The 14,519-nt window shown below is 33.4% G+C and overlaps 1 protein-coding gene across 2 annotated transcripts in view; it reads left to right on the top strand.

Moving 5' to 3' along the window:
• Window positions 1-14,519, top strand: part of LOC115887197 (nuclear receptor-binding protein homolog) — a 139,782-nt gene that overhangs the window by 101,880 nt on the left and 23,383 nt on the right. For both annotated transcript variants that reach the window (XM_030906549.1, XM_030906550.1), the window contains exon 7: window positions 4,459-4,615. In XM_030906549.1, coding sequence (XP_030762409.1) covers window positions 4,459-4,615 — 157 coding nt within the window. The remainder of the gene's footprint in view (window positions 1-4,458; window positions 4,616-14,519) is intronic.

Here is a 14,519-nt window from a genome sequence, read left to right on the forward strand (position 1 = left end):
TGTTATAAAAATATATATTATAATTCTAATAAAAATAGATAAGTTATAATAATTATTTATTAACACAAACAGGTAAGTCAAATTGACGTGTCTAAGTTCTTTGACATCTAATCTTTGACAAATAGTAAATAAAGCAAAAATGCAATAAAAAAAAATATAATTAGTTAATTTAAGTGAATTATCATAAATGATCAGTTTACTACAAATATGTATATTATATGGTCACTTACTAGTGAAAAGTTATTCCATTATTTCCCTCGATTTTTGACCGAGATCTACCGCACGCTACACAACCAACTATTTTAGAGTCATTTTCGATAAATCGCGATAGTGTCACTGTTAATTTAAGTTCTGCCACAATTTCCATCTAGATTTACTACCTTTATACAACTATCCGTAGTAGAATAAATAATAAATAACATAAAGTAAGCTCAGTAAAGACTGACAAAAAAAATCCACAAAATTTCGAATCAAATTCAAATGTGTCAAATGAATCGTCAAACAGAACTATCAAGGATCCCCACCCTAGAGTCCTTTTTCCGCCCACCATGCATGAATACATGGATGGATAGCATTATACTCCTTCCTTAATCTTTTTATTCAAAGCGTAATATGATGTTTAACCTGCAACCCAAGTTACTCTATGACGACACTAAAATTCATGAGACATTACAGAAATCTACAATTTTTAATTTCCCGATGTTGATAGTAGATGGCGCTATCGGTATAATAAATACAAGTTTTTAGATTAGAAATGCCACGTTAATCAAAATGAATTAAAGTCATACTAAAGTGGGAAGAAATAATATTCATAATAATATTCCAAATATTATTATTATTATTGTTTCTTATTGTTTCTATGCTAATCTTACGTCTTATATAAACGGTTATCGCTAACAATATAACACTGCCTGTGACCCGAGACTTATTAATCCCCAGTTAATCTTAAAATTTTTAAGTTTTTGTACAGAAAAATACTTGCCTATACAATGCCATAACGATCCAAAAATGTGATAACCCCGAGATTGTATTATTTATTTTGTAAATTGAATTTTTTAAATTCGTTTTGGCTAACATCACACGCTCAGAGCCGCGCAGTCTGGAGTAAACACGTATAATTAAAGGTTATTAATGGATAGCTAGTGTTTTTTTATAAATAGGTAACTCCAGGGGCGTACCTTTTTATTTTCTTTATATTCGGAGAATATTATTATTTTTTGTATGATTTATTAGATCTCGGATATAAGTCGTATCAAAGTTTGTGGCTCTTGGTTGTTGTTTCGTCGCACTCAGTGATGAAGTTTTCTGGAATCTGCATTTATTGTTGTATCGTAGCTTCGATCTACTGAGGTGTTCATTGAGGAGACAGTGACCTGTTAAAAATCCCGCAACAATCCGAAGATTATTCTTACTTAAATCAAGGAAAATCTTTGATTTTTCTCGGGTATAAGTTTTGAGAAATTTCTTTGAGTATCATAGACTGTTTGAGGGTTCCCATTCCAGGTTACGGATCAAGAACGGTAAACTAATAGGATTACTCATCCTCATAAGACGTATGTTCGCCTCTTCCCGCGCTTCAGCTGACAGTTGTGACGTCATTGTAGTCCTTGTCATGATAGTGTGTATTATTAGTTGCCTATGGTAAACTTATAAAAATAACAGCTGAGAAATGTTGAGTTAATTATTTTGTCAATTTTAAATGTGAAAAAGGTATCTTTAAAGTTTTTAGAGCTATAAAGTGTATAAATACGTTCATTTTGTGGTGTGGATTGTGACGAAGTGCTTACTAAGTGCCTACGATATTGTTTATTAATTATTTTAAAGCAAAATATGGAAGTACTCTAAAAAGAATGCCTGCAAAAGGTGATGCTGGGAACTGCTGTTCTTAAAAATGCATTATCCGAGTATTTAATACGATTTATACAGTTAATTTTCTATACTGCATACATAAGGTGTTTAAATAAATAAACTAAATAATGAACGTTTTGCATTCGGCAACTAATAATACACGTGTGTATTATTGGTTGCCGGATAAGGACTGATAACCATGACAAGGGCTACAATGACGTCACAAAGCGAGGAGTTTTCGCATGCACCTGGCGGACACTTTTGGCTGAATAAGCAGTCCTATTAGGTTAACTATTCTTGGTTACGGATGGAGTCTTCCATGTTGTAGAGTTGCGCTTTAAGGTGGTTTCCAGAGAAAAAAAACGCAAATTAAGTCTAAATGTTTTTTTTTTCTAAAAAGAATCATCTTGTATCCCATAAGATAATTTTTTATGCTTAAACCAAAATAAATTTCTGTAATATGTATAGTACGCTACTGATAATGATAAGCACTTATCATTTCTGTATTAGAAACACAATTTTTAAACTCTATAAAGACCTGGCAATGACGTAAATACGATTTTTAGTAATTCTTCGATATTTGATGTATTATATCAGAACATATCTCAAGTTGAAGTATGGTCTAAATTTAGACTATTATTAAATGCCTATTTTGAATTAATCCAAGTGCATTTTTTAATTTTTTTATGTCTGGATTTAATATAATAGAAACAATATACAGTATCTACATATAGTATTGTTTTAAGTAACAAATATAACATACACTTGGTTTTATTTAAGTAATTGAATCACTCAAAGATATTTTTTTTAGTAAAAAAACTTTTTTATCTCTAACTGTCATCGTAGGAGTCAAAATTATTGTTTTTTATTAATTAAAAATGAGAGGTTGTTTTTTAAAAAAGTAAGCCACTTAGAAATAATTTTATCATTGATATTTAATTTGTTTACCAAAAAGTTTAAAGATGAATTATTGACAAAAATGGAAAAAAACTTGAAAATGAAAAAAAACTGAAAACAAGATGGACAAGTTCTCTTCCTGAAACTATATACTTTTTACGACTTTTCAAAAAATTTATCTGATTTGCTGAAATAAAACTGTACAGGGTGGCTCAAATTCGACGCTCATTACTCGGACGCTCATCATAATCATTGGGATTTCGGAAACCGTAAGGGCTTGAACACACTGACGACCAGGTCGCACCGGCCAGGCCGCACCTACCTCTAAAACCATTTAATCAAATGATATAGCGCACACTAACGTCCTGGCCGTCCGTTGGTCGTTGCGACCAGAAGACTGCACGGAAATATTATTTTCTGCCGCTTGTTGCCGGTTTTCTTCCAAATTAATAATTTTTCAGATGAAATCCCTCAAATTCAAGGTACAATATTTTATTTTCTATAAGATATAGTGTTTTAGTGTAGTTTTTGCACACGTGCAGAAAATCCAAAGAAATAATATACAGACTGGATCAAAGGTAAACTTAAATCTAATCCCTTTTTTTATCAAGGGTCGATTCTAGTAAAAACTCAAAACATTTTTATATGACATACCTACTCTATTTATGGTTGGTATGATACCTGTTATTATACCTTTGAGTTTCGATGTTTAAAAAATAAAAAATAATAATATTTAAAGTTTTTCTACAACCACTTGTTTTTTTTATTAAATTAGTTTTTTTAGTTGTATTGTAGTCATGTACAAGGAGGACAACTATTTTAAATATGATATTTAATTTAACATTTTTCAAACAGGATTCATTAGACTATATTTCTACTAGGTACATTATTTTGAAAAAAAAAATTAAGAAAGTTATTTAAACATTCATAAAAATAGAAGTAATTACTGTTGTAGATTCTTCGTTATATTGTAAACATTGAAATAACTGGAAGCTAAACTTTCTACCTGCTTACATTTAGAGCCAGTGTCTGACGATCTTTTTTTACGATGGCCCTAATATGTTTACTTCTAAAGTCGATAAGGGCGCCATATCAGTAGAAAAAAGAAACAGAATATCTCCCTTTTTGTCGGTCGCGTGTACACAATGCTTTTTGTTTGTTGTGAATAGAACTTCGCTTTTTAGTTAACTCGGATATTTTAACATTTCTGAAACAATATTTTCTAATTGGTAAAACGTAAAAAATCGTTAGATTTGACAACTCTGTTGAAACTGGTCGTTCATCTGGCGGCAGCTAAAAACGTAATACATCCGGCCAGCCGACGCGACGGCCAGGTCGTTGCGACCTGGTCGTCAGTGAGTTCGAGCCCTAAGAGATACAGGATCGGTTAAATGGAGGCAAAGTTGCGCAATTTGATGCTCAATAAAATGCCTTATTGCATTTTTATTATTATTAGTTAGATCTAACCTAACCTAACTCCACCTCTAGTTTCGTGTACCAACTATCTGCTCCATAGATAATCACGGGTTTTACTATCATGGTATACATCCAGCGAAAAAGGTTAGGGGTGCAGCCCCATCTATTTTCCGCCAGTCTTCTGTTTATTATACACTAGCTGAAATAAATTTATGTATAAAATATTGTAATAAAACAAATATTACAGGGTATTCACATTTTAATATCACTGAAGATGTATTTATTGTTTAATTTCAGCCAACATATCCGAGACCATTACCGACGAACTGATGCAAAGGTGGTACGGCCCGGATGTGATAGTGGCTGAGTTGACTCGAAACAGCGAACTGCAGCAAATCAGAATGACAGACGTCACTGTCAACGAAAAGCTGGAAAAGTTCGTCGAAGATGTCAAGTAAGTCAACCATCTTTTTCTTATATTTTTGATCTGGAAATCCTAATCCAAATTTTGGATTTGTCAAGTCATAATTTTGTTTATTAAAAGTTTTGCTATTTTTATGCGTTTTTTTACATTTATGTAATTGCATAGTACAAAAATATGGCCAAGAAAATGCATAGTTTACTAATTTAAAATTAGAACATTTTCTTTGTTGAAAATATTGGTTAGAGTATTTTTAGTCTAAGGGAATATTTTTCAGCTTAGAAAAGAACCTAGTATAGTTAGGGGTCTTCGTAGGGGTCTAGATCCACGTGTGTTCGCCGTAAAATATGAGTGTTTTTCTAAAAAATAAACTCTGGTTAATAAAGGGAACCCTTTTTACTAGGAGAAATTAAGTAGCTTTCTGTTAAGGCTAACATCCCACCGCTGCCACCCAATTGTATGTGACGAAACTTTGTAGAGTCCTTACAATAGGCTTGCAAGCAATGCCATAATAAAAATGAAAATAAAATCAATAAAATTTTCTAAATATCTTACCTAAAAAATGGCAATCCCATTATAGTTACAGACAAATTTACAAGTATTTGTCACATCAGGCGCCAGTAGTTTTAATAATTTTAATCTAGAGTTAAATTCCCAAGTAGCATTTGGACGTTATCTAACGTCGGGTATACGTCGCGTCCAATAAACCCGACGTCGGGTATCAACGTCGGTTCGACCGCCTGACGACCCTTATTTGCACCTAAATGGGGAATACAGATTCGGGTAGCCTCGACGTCGGTATCTGACCGGAATGTAATTCTACCAATTACCAACGTCATATTACGTTGGATTTTACTCACTTAAAATTCGTCGCTAAGCACTTACGTTACGTTTGGTTTCATATTCGCTACCAAGAATATATAAAAACCTAACCAAACTACCTAATTACAAATGGATTCATAATCGCTCCTCGAATATAACTATAAGTGCCTACCTAATTTCATATTATAATAGTTCTGAATCATTAATCCAGACATCAGTTTTGTCAACGGAAGTCACTTTTTTTATATATCTGATTAAAATACTCCAGAAAACAACGAGCGCCTTCAAAATTAAGTAGATTTATGAAATAAAAATATCTATAAAAAAGTAACTCGCAAAATATTTTTTTTATTTCCTAGCTGGTTTAATCATAAAACTGTACTGTGGTTCCCCCCAAACTCAACCTTATCAATATTATTCTACTAGAAATCGGAATGTGAATATAAATTTTAAAAACAAAAAACGATTTTAAAATGGCTGACAATCGGATACTTGTTAAGAATGGCGGATTTTGTGTCCGACTTGACCATGAACTAATATACCAATTCCGACCGGGTCTACAATATTAGTCGTCTCACACGACCGAAGTCATCAAACCGGACGACCGGCAATCGTATTATGACGTATATAATTCCAACGTACCTCACTTTCGTAACCATATATATCGTAACCATATATCGTAACCATATATACCAACGTACCTCACTTTCGTAACCGTATATATAATTCCAACGTAACCTCACTTTGCGTATCAGTGATTTGTGGATTTGTGCAACTATATTTTAGTTTTTGTTTTCTCCTTAAAAAAAGGGCAGCCACTTTTTTAAGATAGTATATATACAAAATTTAAAAGAATTGGAACCAGTAACTCACATGTGGGAGGAGGATGAGGTCTGCTGGTTTCCTAAGCTAAAAAATTAAATTAAGATGCACCAGTGTAATGTAGCATCTCTTCCCGATAAAAAACACTCGTGGGTGGAGGCAAGACATCACTACTACTATTATTATTTTATTTATCAGCTTTCTGTAAAATGTAGATGAATGTCTAAATGCCTTTTTAGTGTTTTTTAGGCATAATAAAAAAATTAAGTTTGTTTACAAAAACTGTTTATTAGGTTATGTTCATGATGTTCATTAGGCCGCAAATGCTACTTAATGGGTTGTATTTACGGACGTAAACAGAGATACGTAAATTAGGTATAAATATGAACATAAATACAACAAAACAATTGGACATTACTTTAGGGATTATCAGTGGGACGTATCCTATTTCGGACAACGGGTAGACGTCGGGCTAGTTCAAGTATATGTACGTCATTACCGCCAACGTGGGAAACGACGCACAGAGGGCCTAGACCGCAAAGTTACCAGAAAGTCGAAAATTGAAATATGAGATTTAAGCAAAAAAATAGCACCATAAACTATGCTCTTCTCTTTGATTTGATCATGCAGCACTGGATCAGCATCTCCAGTAGAACACCTGCTGCAGCTTGTCAAAGTTGACAATAATCCAAACGTAATAAATTAATATTTTTTAATGAAAATATTGCTCAATTTCAAAGTGGTATTTCTTTATAACGAAATATAATAAAATTAAAATTTAAATGGCTAACACTAACTCCGGTAAGTGTAGATTATTTCTATAGAAACTGTTTTGGATACTTTTTTAGCTTGAGCAAAATAATTAGGTTACAGTTAAAAGTGAACAAATTCTGCAAAACAATTTAAAGTTGTTGATTTATCTGTCCAAAAAGTTAATGATACCTTTGTATTCCCCAAGCACTTTAATTAATTCTTAATATACAAGCTCTTACCTTTAACTTGGTACTAAAACTTACTGCTGTTTTGTGCTGATTAACTAGACAATTATAAATTTGAAATTTGAATACATGGGAATAGGACCCAACATAACATATTATTTTGCAGTATAATTTTTCCATATCATTTTTTGTTTTTTTAGACTTAAATATTGAAATAAGCCACAGTGATTTGTGAAAAAAAAACAAAGAATGCTCATCAAGGTTTTAAGGCCTTTAAGACGTTTAAAAGTTAAATACATTTATTATTTGCTTGTTAAATGCATTAGCACGACATACCTCTGATGTCTCGTACTAGGTTATAAATATGAACATAAAATACAACAAAATATAATTGGACGTTACTTTAGGGATTATCAGTGGGACGTATCCTATTCGGACAACGGGTAGACGTCGGGCTAGTTCAAGTATATGTACGTCGTGCAAGCCAACGTGGGAAACGACGTTGGGAAATTAATAAAAATGGTACGTTGTTATTTTGTACGTCGACAGTTCGTTGGATTTACCCACTCGTATCCAACGACGTCGCTTTTAATAGGAAAGCGACGCGACGTCACCGGTCGTATCACCAGCACCCGACCTAAATTTGCACAAAGTCTGACGTCGCTTCAGGTCAGATTTAGTTCGAAGTCAGATAGATGCTACTTGGGTTAGCTCATTACTACAGCTTATACCACTACCAAATTTCAACAAAACCGACAAACTGAAATATTATTAGGATATTTACGAAAACAGGATTTATTTTTAAAAATTTGACATTGTGTATATTAAAAAAAAACATTTGTTTTCAAATCTCTCCCTAAAGTTACGTTACGTCCTTGCTCACACCTTGTATAACAAATTTATTCCTTATAATAATGTTTGACACGATACATCATAAGCTTAACAGTTTTATATTAATAACAATCGCAATCACATGATGTTTTTCGCGATTTTTTAATATAATAGCGACAAACAAACATATTTGACATGTATAAAAGTTATTAGTTTACAGTATTAATACCACTATATCGAAAAAAACAAGATTACAAGAAGCTTAGGATATAAAACCATAATAAATTCTAATACTCTGCCTGAGATAATGTTGAATTATTTTATATATACTTTTTTTCTTTTGCATATGATATGTAAAGTTCAAATGGAAAAACTTTTATCTCAGTATAGAAATTGTTTACGAACTACTAAACGAAATTTAACATCGAGATCGAGACTGATTGTTCTCAGGGTTATAATAATAGTCTCAAGTGTTTACAAGTAATTAAGTCTATATAACCTAGTTTTTTCTGTCCTTTTCAAATTTAGTTTTTGATAAAATATTTTTGAAAACAAAATTGGTTGTCGTAGTGTCTATTACTATTATCAATATTTTTGGTTAGGTTGTTAAACGATGATGAATAAATTAATAAGTATGGTATCATTTTCAGCTTATTCAATGGTTTGTGTGTAGCCTTCCCACATATCTAGATAATCTCTTTGTAGTTGGGCCCATTGTTGTCTATTGTTGGCTATGCGGGCCCAAGTTTTCCCTGATATTTCCTAACATCATGGTCCCATCTCAGGTTCGGTCTTCTTCTAGGTCTCTTAATTCCTCGTAGGTACCATGCTGTAATTTTTGTGGTTCATCTGTTGTCCGTCTTCTTGCCAGGTATCCAGCCCATTTCCACTTGAAGGATTTGACTCTGTGGATGACCTTTATCTATTACCTAAGTCTTTTGCCATTCACTCTATTCTTTTAAAGTCTTTCTTGGTTATTCCTAACATATTTCGTTCCATTGAGCTTACAGTTGAGCATCATCAGCAGATGATTATAAACTAAAATACAATCTACAAGTTGAGCGTTTATATGCTCGCTCAGTGGGCACCGAGTGGGCGTGGCAAGATCTAGCCAACCGCGTCAGAGCCCGCCGAGCGTAACAGTTAAATTTCCACCACTAGAGTAGTAGGAACAAAGAACTTGAAGGAATTAGACCGTTGTCTCTGTTCATACTATCTTTACATTTATTAATTCTGATGCTTTCATATGCATCTAATTGCCTGTAATTTGAGACTTGGTTAATTAATTTTAAATTATTAAGATCTATTCAGTGTTCTTTATCAACAATATGTTCGGCAACGCAAGATTTATCCGGTCTACCATATCTTATCTGAGCTAAATGTTCTTTAAATCTAGTTAATATTGATCTTCTAGTTTGCCCAACATATTTCTGATTACAATCTTTACAAGAAATTTCATAAATACCCGACCTTTCCAGTGGAGGTGTTTTATCCTTTGGATTACCAATCTCATCATTTAAAAAATCATATTTTTTATTATTTCTGACAAAAAGAGCAAGGATAGAAAAAACGCCACCGGATTGTGCTTAAAAAAGTGCCTTAAGAACGTTTTTACAGAATTTTATTATTCCGCAAAATAAAAAAGTTATGGGCAATTTTTAAAATGGTAAAAAATTCAAAAAGACCCCGTATCTCAGTTGGCAGTGAAAATATCAACAGGCGGTTTACGCCATTAAACGTGTCTCAGAAATCGAGCCCATGACATCTATGACGGTTTTGCTTTATCTAGTCAGGAAATAGGTTTTCTCTGTTAAAACAGACCAATTTCGACCACCCTGTACATTACTTCAGTTTTTGCTAAATTAATTTTGAGACTGGCTGTATTTAGTTCGTTAGTTTGTGTTCGTAGTTCTTCAGGACTATTGGCAGTTAAGGACTATGTCATCAGCAAGTCTTGGATGGTTAAGATATTCTCCTATCTATTTTTATTCCTTTGTTGGTCCAGCCCAGGAAAAACCATGTAGAATTTAGAATAAGTGGGGGGGTTAATCTCTGACCTTAGAGATCTATTGTGTCCCCCTTTCTTGAGTTATCATACAGTCCCAGGACTTCCTACGGAGACCCGTGTCCCCTCAGAGTCGAGGAGCTACGACCCAGGCCGGGTAGACGAAACGGTAGCTTGTGTCGCCTGTTTAGAGGTAGGAGGTAGGCTCCCGACCCTTGGAGGAGGTGGTAGCTTGTATGCCACTTGCGGAGGATGGTCTCACGCAAGTGTCAGCCACCTCTCCTGTAGTTCTCTTTGGGTTTGGCCCCTTGGAACTTTCATAACAGTATTATTATCGTTACTGTTCCCAGTGTCGCTAGGGGGTTCCCCACAGCTTCACCGGTGATGTTTTTATTACTATTATTACCAGATCTCATAGTGTTCCTATGAGTCGCTAGGGGACAGTCGGTCCACTTCTACAGAGCCCCGCATGTAGAAGTAAGGGTAAAATACAATGGGGTGGCCCCCGGTGCCCCAAAGGTTGAGGCTGTCCGTAGCCCCGCCCGGTATCGTTATATGTCTTGGTGCAATTCCCTGGCCACGACACTACAGTCAGGGACAAGACGATGAGTGAGATGCTTCTTAGACCAAGCCAAGTGCTAGAAAGGATTCCCCCAGCACCTGACCAGGAGCTTCCCCACCAACGACAAGGTCTTGCATCTCCTAGGGGAAGAAAAAAAAACTATGTAACTTACTATATAAATTAAACCTATTTTTGACCTACATCTTTTATAATTTTTCTAAACCCCTTCAATTCAAAATAATTTTTTTTTCATAGCGGAAATGCTAAAAATATGTTTTTATTTTCGAATGCCAACCTTAGCATGAAGTGGTACATGATAGATGATAAGGACTACACTCTTAAGACATTAAAAGATCTACAGATAAGACTTATCTTGTTTACCCAGTGGATTAAAGATACGAATATAATGTATAATAAGTATGGAGTACATAATACAATAATATTTTTACTAAATGAATTTTATTTATTTAATAGTCCAGAGGTATTTTCCATTGTCTATTTCGTAGACAATGTGTCGTCTATGAAAAACGAATTAATCTTAATTTAATTTTTTTCTTGTGTTTATAATTATTTTTTTATTGTGAATGATTTATAGTCGATATACAGGGTGTTTCAAAACAAATGCGAAAAACTTCAGGGGGTGATTCCTTGTTCAAAATAAAGGGTAGTTTGCTTCATAAATTTTGGGTCAAAAGTCAACCATTAGGGAGATATTGCGGTACAAAGATGGCGGAAAAATAATGTTCTTATTTTTTATCTTGAAAACGAAAAGAGATAGACTAATAAAATTTTATGGAAGTATTACTGTTATGAAAACACTCTTTCTGGTAATTTTTTCACTTTTTTAAAATGAGTGGAAGGGGTTGAAATAAACTACCCCTATCATTCTTGTTAACGAAATTTAAAGAAAAATCTTATCAAACACATGCAAAAAAATTAATTTGGATAGTTTAGTTTGTTTAGAAACTTTTTTATCTCTTCTATTTTTTGATAAAACTCACCGATTTGAAATTAAAAAATAAAATGTAAAGCATTACATGTCAGGACAAATAACATTTTCTTATAAAGAATCTAGTGGGCTGCTGTAATTTTTTTAGGAAAAAATCTAGTCGGCCGCTGTTACTTTTTAAGATGTTCCTAATATTATTTTATTTGACATTACTCTACTGCAATACGTTATTATCTAGATGATTATTATTATCGTTATTATCACTAGATTCTTAATCTAAAAATGTTTTTTGTCCAGACATGTAATGCTTTACATTTTATTTTTTAATTTCCAATCGGTGAGTTTTATCAAAAAAACACAAGAGGTAAAAAAGTTTCTAAACAAACTAAACTATCCAAATTAAAGTATTTGCATGTGTTTGATAAGATTTTTCTTTAAATTTCGTTAACAAGAATGATAGGGGTAGTTTATTTCAACCCCTTCCACTCATTTTAAAAAAGTAAAAAAATTACCTGAAAGGGTGTTTTCATAACAGTAATGCTTCCATAAAATTTCATTAGTCTATCTCTTTTCGTTTTCAAGATAAAAAATAAAAACATTATTTTTCCGCCATCTTTGTACCGCGATATCTCCCTAATGGTTGACTTTTGACCCAACGTTTATAAAGCAAACTACCCTTTACTTTGAACAAGGAATCACCCCCTAAAGTTTTTCGCATTTGTTTTGAAACACCCTGTATATCTACAGGATGGTCTGTTTTTTAGTAGCAAGGTTTTAATAGTCGACAGAAAATCTTATTTTAATAAGAAAATATCTAGCCCCATCACTTTTTCAACAATAAAATTAGGGTTATCTTGTAGATTGTATATTGTATAGGAGGGGGGAACTTTGACAACTTTTTGACAAAAGCCAGTATCTGAGACGATTTTCCAGAGGTTAGTTCTCCATCTCCGATATCAGAGTTCAGTCATTGGGGATCAAAAAAGGGGCCTGCTTTGAAAAAAGTCCGGAAGTTTTGAAAATTTGTAGGTTTATAGGTTTTGGGGTCCCTAACTAAAATCCATAAAATGCACATTCCCAGACTTGCCGCCGGCGCCGCCATCTTGCCAAGATAGCGCCCAAAATTGGTATTTTGTAAATATCTCGAAAACTATGCGTTTTTCGCAGAGTTTTTGAAGAGAGCAAAATTAAAGAGAATAAAATTTCCTATAAAAAAGGTTCTATGAAAAATTTCGCTAAAGTCAACCGTCTAGACACAAAGTCGCTGGAAATTTTACAATTTTGCGTAAATATATGATATATGTAAAGTCGATTTTCCGAAATCAAATGTCGATTAGGGTTCACTAAAACTAGTTTTAGTTTAGTTTCTTCAATTTTGTCATGAAACAGTGGCGTATCATTAATTTGCTCATTAATTTATGAATAATTAATTGTCGTGCTGGACAGCATTCATTGCGAACTTACCACCAGTTTCAGCATTGGTTGTACCAGGTTGTACCAAAGATGCCGAAGAATGGGGATGGAAGAAAACAAACAGGCCTACTGCAATGGGAAATCCTGTAACAACGTCACTGAAGTGTCACTCGACGAATCCGATGAAGAGGAGTTGGATTTGCCTGTAGATGTCCCTCTCTGGCGGCTGAAGATGAAGAGTTGGACGAATTTAGAGGCCACCCTGATGAGCCCAGCACATCAGACACGATCGACTTTGACATCAATGAGCCAGGTCCGTCGGGCTTGTGCAGATAAGTTAAAGTTTTTAATTTACCTAGTGGAGTAGGCCTCCGGGGAGACCACGTTAAAATAATCGCGCCATGTACTGTACCTCTTGGGTGGTGTGGAAACAAGTACACATTTTCAATAATTAAAATTAATTATTCATAAATTAATGAGCGAATTAATGATACGCCACTGTTTTATGACAAAATTGAAGAAACTAAACTAAAACTAGTTTTAGTGAACCCTAATCGACATTTGATTTCGGAAAATCGACTATACATATTATAGGTATCATATTTTATGCAAAATTGTAAAATTTCCAGGGATTTTGTGCCTAAACGGTTGACTTTAGCAAAAATTTTCATAGAACTTTTTTTATAGGAAATTTTATTCTCTTTAATTTTGCTCTCCTCATATTTTTGCGAAAAACGCATAGTTTTCGAGATATTTACAAAATACCGATTTTGGGCGCCATCTTGGCAAGATGGCGGCGCCGGCGGCAAGTCTGGATATGTGCATTTTATGGATTTTAGTTAGAGACCCCAAAATCTATAAACCTGCAAAGTTTCAAAACTTCCGGACTTTTTTTTCAAGCAAAAATCCCCAATGACTGAATTATCAGTCGTACCAAAGTTTATGGTATGAATGGCTGTCGTCTTGGTGCACTCAGTGATGAGGTATTCTGGCGTTTCTTCATTTTCCCCACAGAATCTGCGTTCACCGTTCTTTCTTAGCTTCAATCTGCTGAGATGTTCATTGGTGAGCCAGGGTGCTGAAAAAGATAGTCCGTTCAAAAATTGTGATACTCATTACTTAACATGAAATTCAAACGCTCCCTAAAAAATGTGTTTTACGTTATATAAAAGACACCCAGTATGTTATTTCTTAAAGGATTTTTCAATAAACATTATTTTGGAAATGTATTTCCATAAATGGTCATTATAGAATTAAAAAAAAAAAATTAAAATAAACAATAATATAGATTAATATAATTACTTATTTTGCTTATGTTATGAATTTCGAAGATGATACTATCGTATGTACATGTCAAATTTAACATTGAACCACGGCTGAATCAGATGTTAAAAATAAATATTAACAAACGTAAGCCATGCTTACTTTTTTATATACATACACTATGTTGACTGAAATTATAATTCACACAATAGAATATGAAATAAAAAAATAAAATATTAGTCATATTAAATAAATGTATCATATATTCATGTATATTTTAATAAAGGATCAGATATACAGGGGGTTCTAAAAAGTCTTTATTAAAAAGTAAT

This window comes from Sitophilus oryzae, unplaced genomic scaffold (assembly GCF_002938485.1).
Source record: "Sitophilus oryzae breed Bouriz unplaced genomic scaffold, Soryzae_2.0 scaffold_555_pilon_pilon, whole genome shotgun sequence".
Classification (NCBI taxonomy): Eukaryota; Metazoa; Arthropoda; class Insecta; order Coleoptera; family Curculionidae; genus Sitophilus; species Sitophilus oryzae.